At 38.5% G+C, this 20,502-nt stretch overlaps 1 protein-coding gene across 2 annotated transcripts in view; it reads left to right on the top strand.

Annotated features, from left to right (window-relative positions):
- Positions 1-20,502, top strand: part of ENOX1 (ecto-NOX disulfide-thiol exchanger 1) — a 112,269-nt gene that overhangs the window by 25,050 nt on the left and 66,717 nt on the right. For both annotated transcript variants that reach the window (XM_053455476.1, XM_053455475.1), the window contains exons 4-5: positions 12,378-12,542; positions 19,360-19,566. In XM_053455476.1, coding sequence (XP_053311451.1) covers positions 12,378-12,542; positions 19,360-19,566 — 372 coding nt within the window. The remainder of the gene's footprint in view (positions 1-12,377; positions 12,543-19,359; positions 19,567-20,502) is intronic.

Here is a 20,502-nt window from a genome sequence, read left to right as displayed (position 1 = left end):
AAGAGGGACTTGTATTCTTAGTTGTCCAACTCTGTGCACCATCTATGGTATCTGCAAATAGGCTCTGTTTGTCTATAGCTCACCGTTATTATCATCTGATAATGGTTTGGCTTCAAATCTGTGGAACGTTTCATTGCAGGTTCTACAGCTCTACTTGATTTGATAATAATAATAATAATAAGCCACAAAATCTTATTTTTATTGTTTCCTATTTCTGTATTATCAGCTACACAATTTCAATCCATATTAGTGGCAAATCTATTTTTACTGTAGAAGTATGTGTTTGCAAGCACCATCACTGTTACACTACCTAAAGCAAGCTACCTTGCTACCATTGTCTCTGTGAATTATGGATAGATGGATGGATTTTGGGAGGATTTGCACAGAAAAGATGTTTTAGTCCACAACTTGATGAATTGAGATAATTATTGTGCGGTTAGCATTATATTCCTCAATTAAATCCAGAATGATGGTATCAACAAAGGCTTCGTTGCCTTACAAAGTTACAAAGAAAAAAAATTGTGGGTTCACCAAATAATCCAGCATGGATGCTAAACAAAACATTAATATATGTATCTTATTTAAGCCTTGGGGCTCATAGCAGTTCTCCAGTTTCATGACTGGCTGGTGGTAGGGTGACCACATGGGCCATGTTTTCCAGGACACATTGTATATAATTTATCCACATTGCTGGCCAGCCCAGATAAAATGCTGCCCTGCAGTAAGGGGGTGTATAGACTTATGAAAGGGAACCAATTAGTCAGTTATACATCCCCCATACTGCAGGGTATTATTTTATCTGGGCTGGTCAGCAATATGTAAAAATTGTGTGTGTCCTGGAAAACGTGGCCGATGTGGTGACCCTAGCTGGTGGGGTCAGCAGATCAAACAAATACACTGGATGTAATTGTGTAACCATAGGCTAATAATACCCTTTTCTTCCATTTTATCTTTCCCCGCTGTAAGACCCAATATGTAACCATATGTGATATTACAAATCAGTAGTAATTAAGCAAAAGAGGAGAAATGGGCAGAATGTTGTTTTTTTTTTTTGTTAAATACTAGTGATCCTACTTGCTAGCATTGTTTAATGTATGTGAATTAGTAGTTTCACAAACATATTGCAAAGGGAGGCAGACGTAATGGACAGCCCCGTCAAGTGCCCTTTTGCAGCTATATGCCACCTGACAAAACACCTGCTATCTTGACTTTTAAACTTATGGAACATTTTCATGACATTTGCAGAAGAATGAATTAAGAAAGGCATACATATATTCTCAGATACGGATGGCAAAGGTGTTTTTTCTTAATCATTTTTTATGGATGAGAATAACTCCTTTTAACATTTGCTGCTTGATGACCCAGTTTAAATCCTACCTTTAACCCAAAAGGAGTTTGTTTAGCCAACATGTAGCTTAGATTTTATTTTTTTTGCTTAAGTTTGCTAGAACTGAATTAACTTTATGGTTAATGATATGCATATTACATTGATATGCATATTACATTGATATGTTCAGGAATATCATACGGTTGTGGCCAATTCTTGCTTGGTTTATTAAAGTTCATACTGACTGATGTACGGTTTGTATGGGATTGTTAACCGTATCCCAGTGGGGTTTATTCACCATAGTGGGAGCTGAAAGTACATGACTAAGGTACCATCAGTGTCGGCGTCCTCCCCGTCTCAAGAAACACGCATGAACACAATAATATTTATAATGTATTGTTTATTAACCCCTTAAGGACCGGGCTCATTTTTCGTTTTCTACCCTGTGGGACCGAGGCTGTTTTGACACTTTTGTGGTGCTTGTGTTCAGGTGTAATTTTCTCCTCACCCATTTAGTGTACCCACATAAGTTATATATTTTATTCAGGACAAGATGGGCTTTCTTCAGATACCATTATTTTGATCGTATCATCTTATTTACTATAAAAAAAATTAAAAAAACATGGTGAAAAATTGAAAAAAAACACATTTTATGACTTTTATTTGAAAAATCTTTTACTCACCTAAAAAAGCAAGTAAAAAAACTAGCTAAATAGATTCTACTACTTGTCCTGAGTTTAGAGATACCCAATGTTTTTATGTTTTTTTGCTGTTTTTTGTACGTTATAGGGCAATAAGTACAAGCAGCGTTTTATGATTTCGAAATCTTTTTTAACAAATCTGGTCAGTCTGCCTACATCTCCTCTTTGGAACATCTTTGAAGCCGGTTAACTCAATTTAACCCATTCAAACCATATATTTTTGAAAACTAGACACCCCAGGGTATTCCAAATGCTGTTATTTTAACCCTTTCCATGCACCAATTATACAACTACACTTTGTCAAACTTTGTAATAGTAATTTTTTTTATTTTTTTTTCCACACAAATTGTACTTTAGTTATAGATATACAGGTTCTGGTATATGTCACTATCAAACAACACCCCAATGTGTGTTCAGGAGCATCTCCTGAGTACAGCGATACCCCACATGCATGGGTTTGTCAGATTGTTTGGCTGGTAAAAGGCTACTTTTGGGGCATGCGTAATTCAGGTGGTCATTTGGTCATTCTGCCTCCATCTCCTCTTTGGAATATCTTTGAAGCCGGTTAACTCAATTTAACCCATTCAAACCATATATTTTGGAAAACTAGACACCCCAGGGTATTCCGAATGCTGTTATTTTAACCCTTTCCATGCACCAATTATAGAACTACACTTTGTCAAACTTTGTAATAGTAATTGTTTTCACACAAATTGTACTTTAGTTATAGATATACAGGTTCTGGTATATGCCACTGTCAAACAACCCCCCAATATGTGTTCAGGAACATCTCCTGAGTGCAGTGATACCCGACATGCATGGGTTTGTCGGGTTGTTTCAGATTTAAAATGCCACATTTGGGAAGTGCGCTTTTTTTCTCCATTTTGGTCAGTCTGTACCTATGCCCTATCTGTGAGCTAGGCCACTCCAATTTACCCCATCAGCCATTTTTTTTATATATTAGACACCCCTTGGGTATTTGAAGTGCTTTTATTTTAACTCTTTGAGATTTTTGAGAAATTTTAGCACTTGCTCAAAATAATAAACTTTATTTTTTTATTTTTTTTATTTTTTTAATACTTTTTTTATATTTTTTTTACACATTTTGCTGGTACTGGATGGTTCATCTAGTGACATCACTGCATAATTATTTTTAAATGTTAGCACATTTTTTTTTTTTCCTTTTTTTTTTTTGAATATTTTACTAATCACATAGTGATTAGAAAGCTGGGCTCCATTGACTTGCATGGTTGAATGCAGTACCTGTATTCAACCAGCAAGTGGAGCCAGTTCTCTAGAGGGTCTGGAGACCATCTAGCAAACTTTTTCTTGTTTGTTTTTTTTACAGAGCGGCGGCCATCTTACTTGATGGCGAAGATCACCGGCAGCTGCGGCTGTGACCGCTCTCCGGAGCGGTCACAGCCCACCTAAAGGTAAGTGTTTGGTGTCGCTGGATGCCTCCTGATCGAGGCATTCCAGCGACACCATTTAAGTTTAGGAGGCGATCGTTGATCGCCTCCTAAACGCTTTTAAAATGGGCGTCCGCCGCCATACAATGTATGGCGGCTGTTGACGCCCCGGGGAGGGGCCAGACATGGCCCCCGATGCCGATCTCGGCCTTGCTGAATGCCTCGACATCGAGGCATTGCAGCAAGGCCGTTTAAGCGAAGAAAGTGATCCTTGATCACTTTCTAAGCTTATTTAACTTTTTGACGGTTCAGGACCGTCAAAGGTCATTTAGTGACCTTCTTGTCATGACGGTCCTGAACCGGCAAAGGTCGCGAAGGGGTTAAAGTCAACTTTGGATAAAATTTTGGCCATGGTGCAGTCAGCGTCGCCTTCCGTAGCGTAACACGAAAAGTAATCAATACTTTATTTATTGAATTAACATAAACACTGAATAACACGTGACAAAACACGTGGTACAAACATATTAACCCCTTCAGTCCCAGGGGTTTTTGGTACCTCAAGCCCCGGAGCAATTTTGCCATTTTTGCGGTATGTCGGTTCAGCGATTATTCTCTTCTCCTCCGAATAGTGTACCTATGCAAACTATATATTGTTTTTTCAAGGAGAGATAGAGCTTTCTTTTGATACCACAGTTAGATGATTAGCTGAAAATTTAGAATGAGAAATTTAGTAAAAACTAGCGAAAATTTGAAAAAACACAATTTTTTATACATTTTCCCTCTGAATCCTCACAAAATGAGGTAAAGCAATAATAAATATTACAATGTACTTCACCGGTCCTGAACATTTTTATTCAGGGGGCAACCAGTTCTGTAACATTTAATGATGTAAAATCTAGACAATACAGAGCATAAATTGAGCAGGTGCAAGGATAATTTAAGTAAGATACCCCGTAACTGCACTTATCCAACATGTACAAAAAAACAGATTGTTGGGATAAGTCAAAATCTGGCTTATTGGAAGTGATCGGAGTAGCTGGAATTGATCAGAACTAGAGCATGCATGTAAGATGACATTTCCTTTCCCCGGCAGGTCTATTTTACAGTATTAGAGTCTGGTGAGCACCAGCCTGAAGAGCATCCATCTTTATCAACTGAAGTCACACTTGGCTTACTTGTACTCAGTAATCTTTCTACGCTTGTAGAGCCACGGATCTACGTGTATTTGTGCATTAAATATGTTAGCATAAATCAGAGCCTCTATCACCACTGTCTCCTGTGCCTGCTATATGATTATCTACTTACTCCCACATATAATAATTCCATATACTTACTCCCATATATAATAAGATTGTGGGACACAAGCAGGAAGTTCCACTGGCATCGATGGGCATTACGGCTGATGCTGCGGGACACACTTCTGTTTAACGGGAAATGGGCATGTCCAAATGGGGTGTTCTATAGAGGCTGGGCTGGTCAGCTAAGAACAGGCCAGAAATTAGCTTTAGGAAAGGGATGCACCAGCCTTAATGAATTTCATGTGAATGTAATGTATAGAATGGCTGAGGAGTAAGCATGAACCAGTCTATGTAATTACATGGGAATTCAGAGTCTTTAGTTCAGAATAGAGATGTTTGGGCTCAAGAGATTGAATAGCAACCATGATTTAACATTGATGGAAGAACTGCATGACCGGGCATGGAACACAGCGCCCAGGGTCCAAGTTAGTGTTGCTTGGCGTGAAACAAAAGTTAGGAGTGTTTGGAGCGCCAATAGATATTTTCATAATCGATTAGTTGGCCGATTATTTTTTCGATTAATCGATTAATCGGATAAAAAAAATGAATGTACATTTTTCATTTATTTAAAATAATTTAATAAACAAATGATGTTAAATACAAACAGCAGAATAAAAAAAAACTTTGATAAAATGCATTTCTTGTCTTTATTTCCCAACCAGCCCCCCCAATTAATGCACATTTGAGCCCAGGCTTGCCACGCTGCCTCCCACATATTCCACTCCACACTGCCTCCCACATATACCACTCCACGCTGCCTCTCACATATGCCACTCCACGCTGCCTCTCACATATGCCACTCCACGCTGCCTCTCACATATGCCACTCCACGCTGCCTCCCACAAATGCCACTCCACGCTGCCTCCCACATATGCCACTCCACGCTGCCTCCCACATATTCCACTCCACGCTGCCTCCCACATATGTCACTCTACTCTACCCCCACATATGCCACTGTGCCTGATATGCCTTATACCTCCCCTGATACACCACTCCATCCTCCCCAGACATGCCACACTGCCCTCCCCACATATGCCTTATATACCGTATATGCCTTATACCCCCAGATATGTCACTCCATCCTCCCCAGATATGCCTTATACCCCCCAGATATCTCATAGTCCCCTCATAGAGTCACAGACCTGTTCACATCACACTGACACCATACTTTTATAAATAAGTACTGGGTTAATCTTCACTGCCCCCAGGATTTAGATTCCCCTTAGTCTGCCCCCCTTTACCTCTAACTGGGCCCTAAATTAACTTTATTAAATTAAATTAACCCTCAGTCCTCATCATTAAATTAACCCTAAACACCCCATTAACCATAACTACCCCTAAATTAACTCTAAATACCCCATCAAACACAACTACCCTAAATTAACCCTAAACACCCCATTAACCACAGCATCCCCTAAATTAACCCTAAAGACCCCATCAACCACAACAGCTCCTAAATTAACCCTAAACACCCCAATTAACCACAACTGCCTCAAATTAACCCCAAACACCCCATTACCTCCAGCTGCTCCTATATTAACCCTAAACACCCCATTAACCATAGCTGCCCCTAAATTAACCCTAAACACCCCATTAACCATAGCTGCCCCTAAATTAACCCTAAACACCCCATTGACCATAACTGCCCCTAAATTAACCCCCACCTCCCCTAACTTGCAGCAGCCCAAATATTAATTTTATACTTACAGTTAGATGAGTGTCACAGCCATGTTGTTCTGGCCTTCTGGGAGAAGGAAGGGGCGGGGCCAGTTGTCACAGTGATTACAGGGAGGGACTGGTAAGTAGGAGCTGCTGCTGTGAGTCAGACTAAACGGATTATATAATGAGGGGTATTTTTCAGGTATTTTATAATCGATAAAAATCGATTCAACTAATCGATAATGAAATTCGTTGGCAACGATTTTCATTATCGATTATTATCGATTTTATCGATTTAGTTGTTGCAGCCCTACTCTCAACATTTGAAATGGCCAAAAGGAGATGCTTATTTTAAAGGGTCTGGTTAGGGATGTGGTAAGAGGGCAGGACTTTATTAAGGCTTTTTAATGAAAGTTTGTGATCAATTGTTACTAATATACCTGAGCTCAGTGTGCATTATGTACACATTATTATTACTTCAGAGGGTGTAGGATATTGTGATGCACTCATACACAGCAAGCATTCTAAAAGATGGCCAGAGATTTGGGTCCCAAAGAGGCAATATCTCTCTTTCAAAAGGGACACCATTTTGAATGGACTCCAGTGAATTTGAATGCATACAGATTGGTGCAGACATTCTTAACTTAATTGTTTCCTCCTTTCCTGTTTGGTTCTACAGAAAGCATGGAGCATTCCTCAGTACACTTATTGCACATTATCATAGAACTCCCATTCTAACCAAAAGGGGGTAGCAGCAGCCAATCCCGTCTAAGGTATCTGGACACTGATTTTGCTTGCTTACATGTGATTGGCTGGTGCTTCAGTGTCTTTAATGGGAGCGCTACTGGGCATGTCCAAGACATTTACATACTAATGCTTCCTGGTTTCAGTAGAGGCAGCAAAGGGAGGAGGAAAAATAGACAGAAATGTGAAACCATGTAACTAAACAACATATATAATAACTAAACCACAATCACAATTTTCTTTTACAATCGCTGGATAGTAATAGCCATTCGGGAAGGTGCCGCCATTTTAGTGCCAGTTTACTAAGCCATGGGTAAGTTAACTCAGTACTCAGTTCTATACGTAAACTGTAGCAGCAAAATATTAAGAAATAACAAAAAAGAAAAAAGGCATATTAAATATTAAAGAAAATTGTTTTTTAAACATGCATATTGTACTTGTGAATAAATTACATGCACCATGAAGACATTCAGTAAAAATGGTTTTTATTTGTAAGCGCTGATGATGCTGTGTTGGGGAGAGTCTAACATAAACATATATGCTCGTAATAAGAGCCCAAGGGGGTGCAGAACTGGACAGAAATTGAGAGAATTATCAATATATTAGTATGAGGGAAATAGAAACATCCCTGGCCTAGACATAGACCAGCTGGAATATAAATGAGATAATGGAGGAATAATCATTTGGAGCACTGGCAGAGCTGAATGCATTTATACAGGGCTGCGGAGCTTCCAGTTCAGTGTCCTGGCAGGCGCAGTAAAGGCATGGCAGGGGACAGCGGCCCTCTTTGGGGAAATGCACATAATTAACTGAATGTGTCATGATTGAATGCAGCTGTCTGGTTCCAATCCTGGAGCGTAGGGGAATAAAAACTGATTGGACTGACAAGTGGAGCAGAGTATATGGACAGCAGGTTTTTAACCCCTATGGGTTGGTACAGACATAGTTCATCTTTAGGATGCTTTGGCAGCAAGTTTAATGAAGTTTTATTAATCGCATTGGGCATAAACCCATTTTCTGCTGTTTCTACGCTTGTTATTTTGACTTTTAGGGCTGTAGAACCCTGCGATACTCTCATGCCCACCAAACATTCTGAGCTCCTAGGTGTAAAGAGCGATTGTCTCTCCTAAACAGGGGCACTCGGGAGGTATGAGTGAAAGTCCACAGCAGTTGTCAAATATTCCAAATACCTGTAATGCCGTTATTTTAATAAAAAATGTATAGGAAATTGACTTGTTTTGCGTGACAGGCGCAAAACTTGTACATACAAGTCTTTGAATCTCAAAAGAAAAGAGAATTTTATTTAGTGTCGAAAAGACTGGAGGAGCTGTGGATAGGCAAAAAGTACAGTGTGCTTCCTCATTTGAACTAATCTGTTAGCCTAACCTATTTACGAGGGAATTGCTAGTTTATAGTTCACTGCACATTTATGGCAATAAGACCGGGCTGTACGTGGAACAGACACAAAATTAAAGCAACAGCAAAGCAGTGCCTGCAGAATGCAGTAAACAGAGGACAGCTCTGCGTCTGACACAAACGTTGAAGTAGTGAAAAATGAAATGTGTTTGTATAGATGTGTAGCTTTATTTCATTACAGGGACATTGTTTAAGACTATTCTAGTACGAGCCAGTAGATGCAGCATGCCGTTTAATATAAAGGGGCATGTTCCACTGATTAAGGTGTTTTATTTGTTCTAATTGAGGGTTGTCTTTTTGTATTTCCTTGTACTGGAAAAAAGTTACTGTTAAAGTTTTAGTTTCTGTAAACTAATGAATTTTTATTCTTTGTCTGAAACTTTTGTTGATTTACACAGGTTTATCTAAAAAGAAAAAGGAATAAAAAAAACATTTAATCCCAAGACACCGGCGGACCGTGGGTTGTGGTCCAGTAAAGTTGTCTGTTTCCAGCTTTAAACAGTATATTAGAATATAAAAATATAGCCTTGTTTACTAGGGGATCGGTTTTCTAGCTTACCTTCTTGTACTGAGGAATTGGATATGTATTCCTCCTCATTAACATACTTATCATTACAAATGGCTATAGAAAACCACTTTTGTTTTAGAGGCCAGAGCTTCAGCAAGCCTTTGTATGTGACATTTTGAGCTACTGGTAGCATTTACCCTCATACAATAGCACAAGTTGGAACAATAATGCATTCTAATTATACAAGTTAATCTATTGTAAGAGGGTGCCAGGAGAAGGGGGAGAACTTCAGGAAATTGATTAATAGATGTGCCAAATTTAGGCACAGATCTCAGCATTCCTGAGAGGCCCTGCTATCGTTGGCTTGCCAAGGGCCTCATTATCTTTAAAGACCCATGACTTTTACAAGATTTGTTACATGCACTTGTGTCGGCACCTTTCCTATTTTATAACTACATGTCTGCACAATGCCACTTGTAACATGTATCTCCTAATATTTGAAATAACCCAAGAAGTACCTCTGTTGTAGGGAGTGGAGTTGGAGGCATGCCGCGGACAGGGTTGTACAAACACTTTGTGACATTTTGACCTACTTATTGTTGTTTAGAAAATACATTTTCTCATATGTGCTTTAATGTATAAACAACCTTTTTGTTCCTGTACCCATTATTGTAATTTGTAGGGCTGTAGAACATTGTGATGCACACATATCCAGCAGATATTGTAAACTTCTTTAGAAGATGGAAATTAGAGAACCAATGAGAGATATAAGGATTTACGTACCAAACATGGACACTTGGAAGGTACGGGAATGTTGGTCACAAGTAGTTGGAAACCTTGTGCCCTCAGCAGTGGCCTCCAGAATAATGGTGTTAGATTATGTAAATTTTAATATAACTGATATTTTTAACAGCACAAAATAATATTACCGAGGACCTGCAGACAGAAGGGCAAAAGCACAAGTTTGGCCTATTGCTTTTACAGGTGTCTCGTATGATTATACCAGAAGTTGCAGGCCAAGAACCACGACTGTTCGTGGCTCAGAATCTTTATATTACACTGCCGCACTGCGGGGAATTTTCTTTTATGTTTGGGATTTGGCTGTTGCAAATTAAAATAAGATGGTATGTGTTATATCGCTCCACCTTTTACTACACGTATTTATCAAGGTACAACTTTTTGCTTTTTCAAACAATGCAACATGGATGCTTTTCTTGGCTTTTCTCTGTGAGAAGAAAGTTGCCTGTGAAACTCATTGGGAGCTTTTGCAAGTTGGTTAACTCTGGGGGCAAATATTCAGACATTTGGAAATAAACCTCTTATTGTCTTGTTTGCTAAACCCCATTAGACCAAAGTAATACTATGCTTATAATCACATCTGGGTTCACTCTGGAACTAACTCTGGGATTCTGCTGAGGTCAATGAAAAATGGAAAAAAGTGCCCTCCTTACAAGTTGTGCAACCCGGAGAACCTCATTATCACCACAAGTGTGCTATCTTTCCCTTGGGCTCAACTCTTGAGAATAAGCTCAATTTTAATAGCACTCCTTTTCTCTTAGTTATGGCTGACGATAGTCAAAGCGCTGTCTACGCCTCAAAAGAACTTCTGAAATATGTTGCATGGATGCTGTGATATTGTCAAACCTAATAAAAGACTACATCATCTCAAACAGAAAGTTTGCTGCTCTCCCTTTCAAGCAGGATTAGGGCATTGTACATTTTCACAGAAGGAAAACAATAACAAGCTTTAAGGTGGCACCTCTGACTTCCACAAGCTATATCATGGACACTGGTGTTATTTTTCAATCAAATTTTTTGCAAAAAAATGGGCAAAATATTCCAAATTTATATTTTTTAAGCAAAAACTAGATCTGTACATGAAAATGTGTGCATCCATGGGTGTTTAATATATTCCTCCTATTATGCACATGCATAAAAAGAAGGGGCTCTCAAAACTGAACATAATTACCCATATTCACACATTTGTTCACCAATCACAAAAATAAGATTGTAGGGAAAATAAAACATAGACCTCAAATAGTGAACAATTGGCATCTTTGTGGAACTACAATGATTTAAAAAGATATGACTAAGCATAGAAGTGCAAAATGCGTCAAGCAATTGATCTCGTTTTTCTGTGTGTGTTCTAAACGTTTGCAAGCATTGGATCGACCCTTTCAGATTCCGTAGTTTTAGTTCTTTCTTCTAGTCTTTGCTGATTGGTTCAGGCGTGATCCTCCTGCGGGAAATGAATGGATCAGGATCTCTGAAATGGTTGCTTCTTCACAATAATAGCACTGGACTCCAGTGGACTGGGGCAGATCTAGCAGGGCAAAATTTCACAACCAAAGGTGGTATCCACATTTAAAGTCATCGTTCTCTTCAGTAAAACTAATCCTACAGCCGGCGTTTGTCTATGGAGATGGCTGCCATTGTGCTTGGTTTTATATACCTGTTAGCAATACATCTGGCTGGAACACCTAAACTCAATAATTTAGGAGGGATCTCCACATACTTGTGGTCATATATACTATTCTTTGTTCTCCCTCCAGAAGATTGGATGTTGCTAAATAATGTGTTTTTTTTAACCAATATGCAAAATTTGCTCTCTGATCATTTTAAATTGAATATAATATGTATAATTAAGACAGAACACAGTTCCATATAAACACCAGCTTGAGAACAAGATATTTACAATATTTAAGGAACACATATTTGAAATCAAGATATTTCCGCTGTCAAAAATAAAAAAAATTAAAATTCACACAAATACCAATTTGTGTATTTTTTTTTTTACCTATGGAAAAATGGCAATACCTATTTTAGCATATTCTTGACCTACATGTCAGTCACGGGGTTAACTATATTGCTCCCCTGGGTCTTGATTGTTCTGTAACCAGACACCCTAAGGCTGAGACTAATTGGCGTGTGAAGGGCATTCAGGGTAATGAAGCCCTGCTTTTCGCTTTCTCGCTGTAGAAGACATTCTGAGATTCCTGATCAGTGTGACATTACCTGCCTTGGAGGAATTTGCCAATTTAAACAACTGGTGTTAAGCAGAAGAAGATACTCTTCCTATTTGCTTTCTTTTAGGTATTAATTACACAGTGTTCCCTTAGTTTGCCTGTAATGTTCCTGATCTGTTATCATCCCATTACTTACGTGATACATGTCAAACAGTGAAATCTGTGGTTTACCCCCTGGTGTATGTAATGTTCTGTGCCGAGGTAGTCTAATGACTCTCTTCCTTTTCTGCTTTGTATATAATATATAGTTTTATTTTGTAATGTATGCTTTCTGTTTATATCTTCACAGATTCCATTTGTGTACCGGGCTTTGATCCAAACTTGAGCATGATGACTGGAATAACTCCAATCAATCCAATGATGGCCAGCATGGGTTTATTACCTCCACCTCCTTTACCCATTGTCAAGGAAATCATTCACTGCAAAAGCTGCACTCTTTTTCCTCCTAATCCCAGTGAGTATTCTTTAAAAACTAAAGTGTAGGTACTAGCCTTGAAAACAGTATATGTGGTATAGCTGCTGTTGAAACACAATGTTAGGACTGCCTTATGGCAATACAATGGGTGCTAACAACGACAAATTTGGTAGTCAAAATCATTTAAAATTACCATTGAAATGGTCAAAGTTTGGGGTTTGCCAAAAAGCCACTCTTAATGGGCCGCAGAGATGTGTGTATTCATTGCCGAACCATTCGTTTGCAGGGGAGTTCACTGACTAACTAGGCAGTTTGAAAGACCAACCCCAGTGAGTTCCAACTACAAAAAAGGCAGAGCTGATCCTACATATTGAAACCTATATGAAGGCATTTAGAGATGTAACTATGCATCATTAAAGGCAAACTTACCTCCTTTTGTATGTGAAACGCAGTCACTCAACCACTCCATCCTTTCACAATCTTCACTTTCTCAGACTTTCTGTCAATGTCTCCATACCTAACAAGAACAGGAAAGAAGCAGAGCTTTGGGAAAGGAGACAGGGACACAAAAGTGGTCAGCACAGAAGGTAGGGGAACGTGAGTGTGAGTGACAAGCCCCTAGGCAGGGATCCAAGGTCTGATTAAAAGACAACCTTGATTATCCTTTTCATCATTTGTGGTTTCACTTATACCCCTAAAAATCTTGATCTGCCCCTGAGGGTTCTAGTGATCAAGGCGTCTTTTTACGCTTGTATATGAGGGTGACCAAACATGGATACAAAAGATATCTTACGGTAGGAAGTTTTTTTTTTTTATTAAAAAAAAAAAAAAATGCTCATTTACTCATCCTACTGCCCATGTGCCTGAGATCCTTATTGAAAAGCAGCATACTGGTTATAAATGGAGGGAGCAAAAATTAATCACTTATTTTATCCTCCCCAGTAAACTTCCCCTGTATGTTTCCTGACAGAATGAAAAAATGCATGTGCAATGAATCCTGTCCTAAGAGCTCAGAATCTATTTTTTCCCCAGGGCACAGTGAGATAAAATGATTTCACTCCTTCATTGTCTTGCGCTGTACCTGGCACTGGATGCATGATATGCTGTCCTGCCAGCCGACTCCATCCGTCACAGTCTGCCTGATCCAGCATAGGCTCTCCCCCCAGTTCTTACTGCATGCTTCCACGTTAATATTCATTGGTGCGGCATTTCGTTTTTCCAGGCTGATTTAAACCCTATTCAAATTAATCAAGTTTACGCATTTGTAAACAAGTTTAACCCTTTTATGTATTGCACCAAAAATATACAATAAAAATTCAGATTCCTGGGTTGCTGCTAGAATAATAATGACCAATAAGTACATAAAACAAAGTAAGAACTCAGCGCATGCCCAATGAATTCCATAAAAAAAAAACACCTAAGGCATACATATTAGGGATTCCATCATACTTTATGGCCATATACTGCTTAGCACGCCAGCGTGTTAAAGCACCCTAAGTTTGGTAAGTCCTTTTTTCATGGTTATATTGCTTACCAAGAAGCCGAATCCGTGAGACTGCTTTGCATTTTAACCCAATGAGTATACCTGGGAACTCTCTGTTTTTGCCCGGAGATTGCCGGGTGAAGCACCGCTTCTCCAGTTCTCTGGGTCAAGACCCGAATCCTCTGGGTCTTCACACGCCCCGCCCATTTTCCATTTAAAAGGGGGAGTTTCCCACTGACATTGGCGGAAATGCCCCTGACGTCAGCAGGAACGACACAATGTCACCTGGACCTCCCAAGGGAGTCAGCGGGACCGCCCACTGATGTCAGGGGGAACTCCCACGCAAGGGAAGGCTCCGGGTAGCCAAAGCCTAGAAGTTCCCAGGTATGCCAATGAGACTCTCAAGCAATTTTAAGACTTCTCTGGACACCATTAATGAGGCATCTGTGAGGAGGGGTCGCTCAACCCTAAGATTTGGTCAGAACATTGAAAATATGTTTGTTTAAAGCTTTGTTTAAACTTTTTATGCCTGACCCAAGTGTTTAGGGTCAGTCGAACATGTATTAATATTCAAATATAAATATAATATAAAATATTTGCTATGTAACTATAGAGAAAATGAAGATTCATCTGCCACTGACCATTTTTGTAAATATGCAGGGAAAGCTAGTATCCAGCTCTGTGTAAATTGATAGTAAATGTTGTAGCTGGCTTTCAGTGAAACACTGACTTCGGATATTTTATCTAATATGCTTTGCTTCATAAAGGATTTACTTCCGGCAGGCACAGACTGGCCATCTGGCAAACCAGGCAAATACCCAAACCAGGCAAATGGCCGATGGATCCATACACATACACTAGTTTGATCCCTGCAGGCATACTTATTACATTAACCAACAGAGCGCCAACAGATTCTGTAGCATTACAGAATTAGAATACATTAAATCAGCAGCGTATAGTTTGGCAACACAGGAGATAGCACTCATATGGCAAATATTAAATACTGTTGAACATGAAGCTTATTTAATAATAATATCTGTATATATCGCTAAGATGTGCAGTCAAAGAGGAACCCGTTCAGAAACCTACAATATTTACATCAGGTTTGACAATAATTATCCCTACCAAGAAACTACCGTGGTATGAAATATTACCTCTTAATAAGCTTTAGTACTTGATTATTGAAAGACATCCTTTTAGTATTGTGTGTTTTAATGAGTGTGAAGCCTTTATTTGAAGTTGTAAAGGAAAATTGATGACACTGTGGTACGTGTGCATGTTTTAGAATGTTTATTTTAAGAACACAATAAAAGATTCAGTACAACAGATTCCCATTTTAAAAGATAGTCTGTCAAGTGCAACTTTAATATTTCTTGTAAAACATGGGTACTATTAATCAGTAAACAGAAAACATTCTATTGATTTCTTAAGTGAACAAGAAACTAGTATCCTCTTAAATGGACCTCACCAACGATGAATGCATATTAAGGTAATATGTAAGAATTTGAATATGCATTCTTCAGCCTGTTAAAAATAAAGGCACTTACCTTTAGGATAAGCTGCAGGTCCAGAGCTGCAACTCATTGCTACCTCTGCGATCCAGTCTGTGCTTTAGGCAGCCAATCAGTGTCAGTGAAACACTTCCATTTGTCACCTGGAGCCCATTTGTTACCTGGAGCCCATTTGTTACCTGGAGCCCATTTGTTACCTGGAGCCCATGCCAACATCTGACCTGTATTGCTAACTATACTTCGGTTACTTCCTTCAGCAGCTACCAGGTATGATGACCTGAGTTTGTCTACAGGTTGTTAGCCTATTTCTTGTCTGTGGCTCAGGTTACTTTGCCTGTTGAGCTTGTTCTGCTTGCTTACCTGTTACCAGGTTGTGGATTTGCAAGGGTGCAAGTTTCCTGCAACTGGATAATCAAACTATATCTCACTATGTGGGATTCTTGACAGCAAACACAATTAAGTTGGAAATATAGGCTTTGGAATGGAATATGGAGACTACCCCTTTCTGCAGCACTTTACTTTGATTCCATTAATTTCAAGCACATATAAGTAACAGAAACATTTAAGTTGTCAATGTAAGGGGCATTTTGGAAGGAGCTTGAGAACTACTTATACACAGTAGAGGCAAAACAATAAGCTAAACGTCAACAGAAACAGTGACAGAAAGGGCCTGTTGAAGGAATCTGGGAACCCCTGCACTTTTCGTTTTGACTTTGTACAAAATAACAAAATGGCAGCCACATCACAGACCGAGACCGGACATTGCTGAAATAGCCTGGCCTATTGGAAGGTGCTTGCTCGGGAGGGGCATGACTGTTTTTACTCATTTGCACCATTACAGAGGAGACATCTCCATTGGCATATCAAACCCAAAATGCATGGCAAGCCTCTTCTGCATGAGGGACCACAGCAATCCTCTTTTATGTGTACCTAGTATAAGCAGCAAACAAAACAATTTATACAAGCAGTAAATGAGATTGAACATTTTGTAAATAACCCTGGGGACCACCCCTCCTTGGGTTTTAGATTTAGGCTAAAGCATGTGCCCGTATAAAATACAACAGTAATACCTAGGGAAACAGTGAATGAGACAAGCCTTTTGGGAAGAGCCTTGACCTCTTTTGGTTGACATGGAGCCCAATGAGGCACAAATTAAAAATGTTTGATTGAATATCAGAGGACTGGCCTAAGTAAAAGCAACATTTAAATATTCAAAAAAATAAAAATTTATATTGAAGATTTTTTTTACCCCCGGTTGAGAGAAGCAAACTTAATCTGCTTTACAAATCACTCTTCAGTAAATGTTAAGCAGTGCTTGAGTAAAAAACATTACTTGATCACATACATATAATATACCGGTATATACCAGCCGACACTCCCCAGCACCAGATCTCTGTGTATGCACGTACGTCCCAGAGCACTCACTCTTAGTAGCTTTGTTCTAGATTGAAACCTGCTGTGTTATCAATAATAGGAGAGGTGCAGGGTACTGGTCCAAATGTCATTCCTTTAAGAACTGAAATATCAAATACAAAAAAAAAGTTTTTACAATTTTTACTGTTACTTTACGCCAGGCATGTCCAAACTTTTTTCGAAGAGTGCCAGATTTGCCTGACATTCTTTGAACCATTAAAATTAAAAGCAAATTAACTATTTTATGCAAAGTTTATTGAAATGGCATACTTTTCATTTTGTGACTTGGATGACAAATCTAAACAGGTGTAAGATCACTCTGCCTTTAAAGAAAAAAACAGATCTATATTTGGGCAACTTATCTGGGGGGCCTTATCAGTCCATAACGCGGGCAGCAATTGGCCCTCGGGCCGGACTTTGGACATTCCTGCTTTACGCAAACCACCGTACTTGGCCTACCTGGAACCTAGCATATTGGCGCACAATTAATTTTACTGCAACACAAAACAGGCAACAAATTAACATCGCTTGGTCTTTCTCCTGCCAACCAGCATCTCTGCAGGAGAGTTACAAAACAAAAAACAAATTTTTCTCTTGGTTCCCACAGGGTGTTAACTTTTACTGTAGCTATTTTCACGTCCTAAACTTGTAACAGCATCAAAAACTTTAACAGCACATGGATTTTAATGGAAGGTATTTTTTTTACATCTAAACCTTAACGCAAAAATTTTATTTTGTAAAACGCACACCGCGTTCATTGTTTAACATGTTTCAGAATAACCTTGGTGTAGAGTATGTACACAATTACCGGTAGTCTTCTTGCCGCATCGGTAATTCACATGCTTCTGTTAAATAGCCCTGTTCTTTAATTAATGCTGGAGCATCATCCGTCTCTGAATACAAAACATCTGATGAATTTTATCTATTTTATTTCTGAATGCTAATGCCATATATATAATGACTAGGTGTGAAGTGATACATTTTTCTACCAAATTATATCCAGAGATCTTGAAAGAAAGTCTTAACAACCTCTGATGCTCTGAATTCCATTACACTTAACACGTTTTTTCTTATATTTTTAATAGGCCCTTCATTTAAATGTAAATAACCGAGCATGCTTTGTGCTTCACAGCCAAACAAGAACATGCATGCTGTTAGGTTATGCTTCCTCTGTTCTGGCATGCTGTTGTTTTATCTGGAACAAGACAGAGTAGATAACCAGCGAGTTTTTCATCATGATGTCAGCGCATTGTGTTTTTTCCGCTGTATTTATTTATTTGGTTTTTTTTTCTCCTTTGATGTATTTCGGTACAGTCGAAAAAAAAAGGGAGCCTGTTCTACCGGTGTCTGCCCTTTTTTATTTTATTCATTTACGATCGAACGTGTAGTAGGTCATATGGCAAATATTTGTCCTCATCAATTTGAGGTTGAGGTTTTACTCACATTTTCTGGCTTGTTAACAATTAGGTCAGGCCATTACAGCAGTGTTTATGCCTGAATTCGTTTGCAAATGCGGATCATTTGGAGGAAACAATTCTCAACCAATGAACGTAACAGAATACGTGAAATGAGTATTAGCATCCAGCAATGAAACAAATGACTGCGTTCCTTTAGTAAGCCGGCATAATCAGCAAGTATTAAAATGGTGACAGCTACTAGGTTTAAGATGAAAATGAAAATACAACCTGTCGTTACACAACAGAACATTTTTGTGAATTCCAAAAATACTTATGGTATATGTGAAGGTTTCCATACCTGGGAAGACTTAAGATTTTGACACTTTTCTACTGTAACGGAATCAAATTTCTGTTTTACTTTCTGTAGTTGTCAACGTTTTATCTCAGACCATGGATACAGTACATGGCAGTGATGCCACACCATTTACTCTAAACATCCTTTTTTGAAAAAAATATGTTGCCTTTTATTAACTAGATGTTCAGGGGACAGAAGTTTCGGGACATCTTCCAACAAATTGAGACAGTTGGTAACTGTACACTTATTAATGGGGAAATTCTAACAAGCAGCTGCTGTAGACTATACATATCCTACTTTACAGCCCTCTGCTTACACCTCCTGGTTTATTAATTTCTGTGTTACACACATAATTACATACTAATACACACGGTATACAAAGTTACTTTTTCTGCCCTGTCTTCATCTGTTGATGTCCAAGTGGCTCAAAAATGCATTTTATATAAAACTGTGACGTTTACCTATAGTGTTCCTTTAAAAAAAGCAGAGATGATGATTTGTAATGTTCCATAGTGAGTTGCTGTGCAAACCATTTAAATAAGAGACCAGCACTGCTTCAGGTAGTATATTTTTTTTCATTTTAATCTTTTGCTTTTTTTGAAAGTGGTGGAATGTAATGATAAAATTTTAATGTGTTGCATTTATAATACAGAAAAAAATACTTGATGTTAATATCCTGAATTTTGTCTCCATTTAGATTTACCCCCACCGTCTACAAGAGAGCGACCTCCAGGCTGTAAAACTGTATTTGTTGGCGGATTACCCGAAAATGCAACAGACGAGATTATTCAAGAGGTCTTTGAGCAATGCGGAGATATTACAGCAATTCGCAAAAGCAAGAAGAATTTCTGTCACATTCGATTTTCAGAAGAGTTCATGGTTGATAAAGCTATTTACCTCTCTGGTATAGTAGATTTCTAATTTTAGTAATTTTCTATGTGCTATACTTTTGAAGTCTCATAATTTCATTTCTGACCTTATAATGACCTTGGTTCAAACTCAACCTAAATCTTGTCTGTCTAATTCAAGGCCAATGGGCCTGATGCAGATCACCCTCGGTGAACTATCCAAACAGATTTAAAAGTGCTGCATACAACCTAGAGTTACAAAAACTGCCCTTCAGACGGTGGCTGGTATTTTACAAATGTAACTTTGGTTAGGTGTGATATACAGTCGTGTGAAAAAGAAAGTACACTGTCTTTGAATTGTATGGTTTTAAATATCAGGACATAATAACAATCATCTGTTCCTTAGCAGGTCTAAAAATAAGTTAAATACAACCTCAGATGAACAACAACGCATATTACACCTTGTCATGATTTATTCGATAATTTACGGGGTTTGGGGGTTTTGGTACAGGTATGTCGATGCGTCCAGGTAGTCTAAGATTTCAACACGTTTGAGTTTTTATTCCTTTGTGTGTCAAAATCTTCCTCCCAGTTATGCCCAAGTTTGCAGATAACCCGGATAAGCATTGTTTTATGATTTGATTGCATACTTGCTGTTTAATTTAATAGACATACAGGTTATATTAAGATATTTAATGTAATATAATATTTATAAAAAAAGTGAAGAAGGTGGATTAAAATAATGTATTACTTTTTATCTACCATGAAGCTGGATGTTTATATGTGTTGTAACAGGTGTTATATCTCTAAGTGATCTTAATAGTCCTGATAAATCTAATGGTTATAATGCACATCTACAAAAGGAACCTTTAAGGTTACAAAGCTTGTATGACGCCTCTCTATGTTGGCTTGCTAAACGGTAGCATAAACTAATAAAGGTATGATTTTCCCTAGAACCAGTACAGCTCAACCATTTTTCATACAATTCTCTT

Source organism: Spea bombifrons, chromosome 2 (assembly GCF_027358695.1).
Source record: "Spea bombifrons isolate aSpeBom1 chromosome 2, aSpeBom1.2.pri, whole genome shotgun sequence".
NCBI lineage: Eukaryota > Metazoa > Chordata > Amphibia > Anura > Pelobatidae > Spea > Spea bombifrons.
The sequence above is the reverse complement of the archived record's forward strand: the minus strand, read 5'-3'. Positions and strand labels throughout refer to the sequence as shown.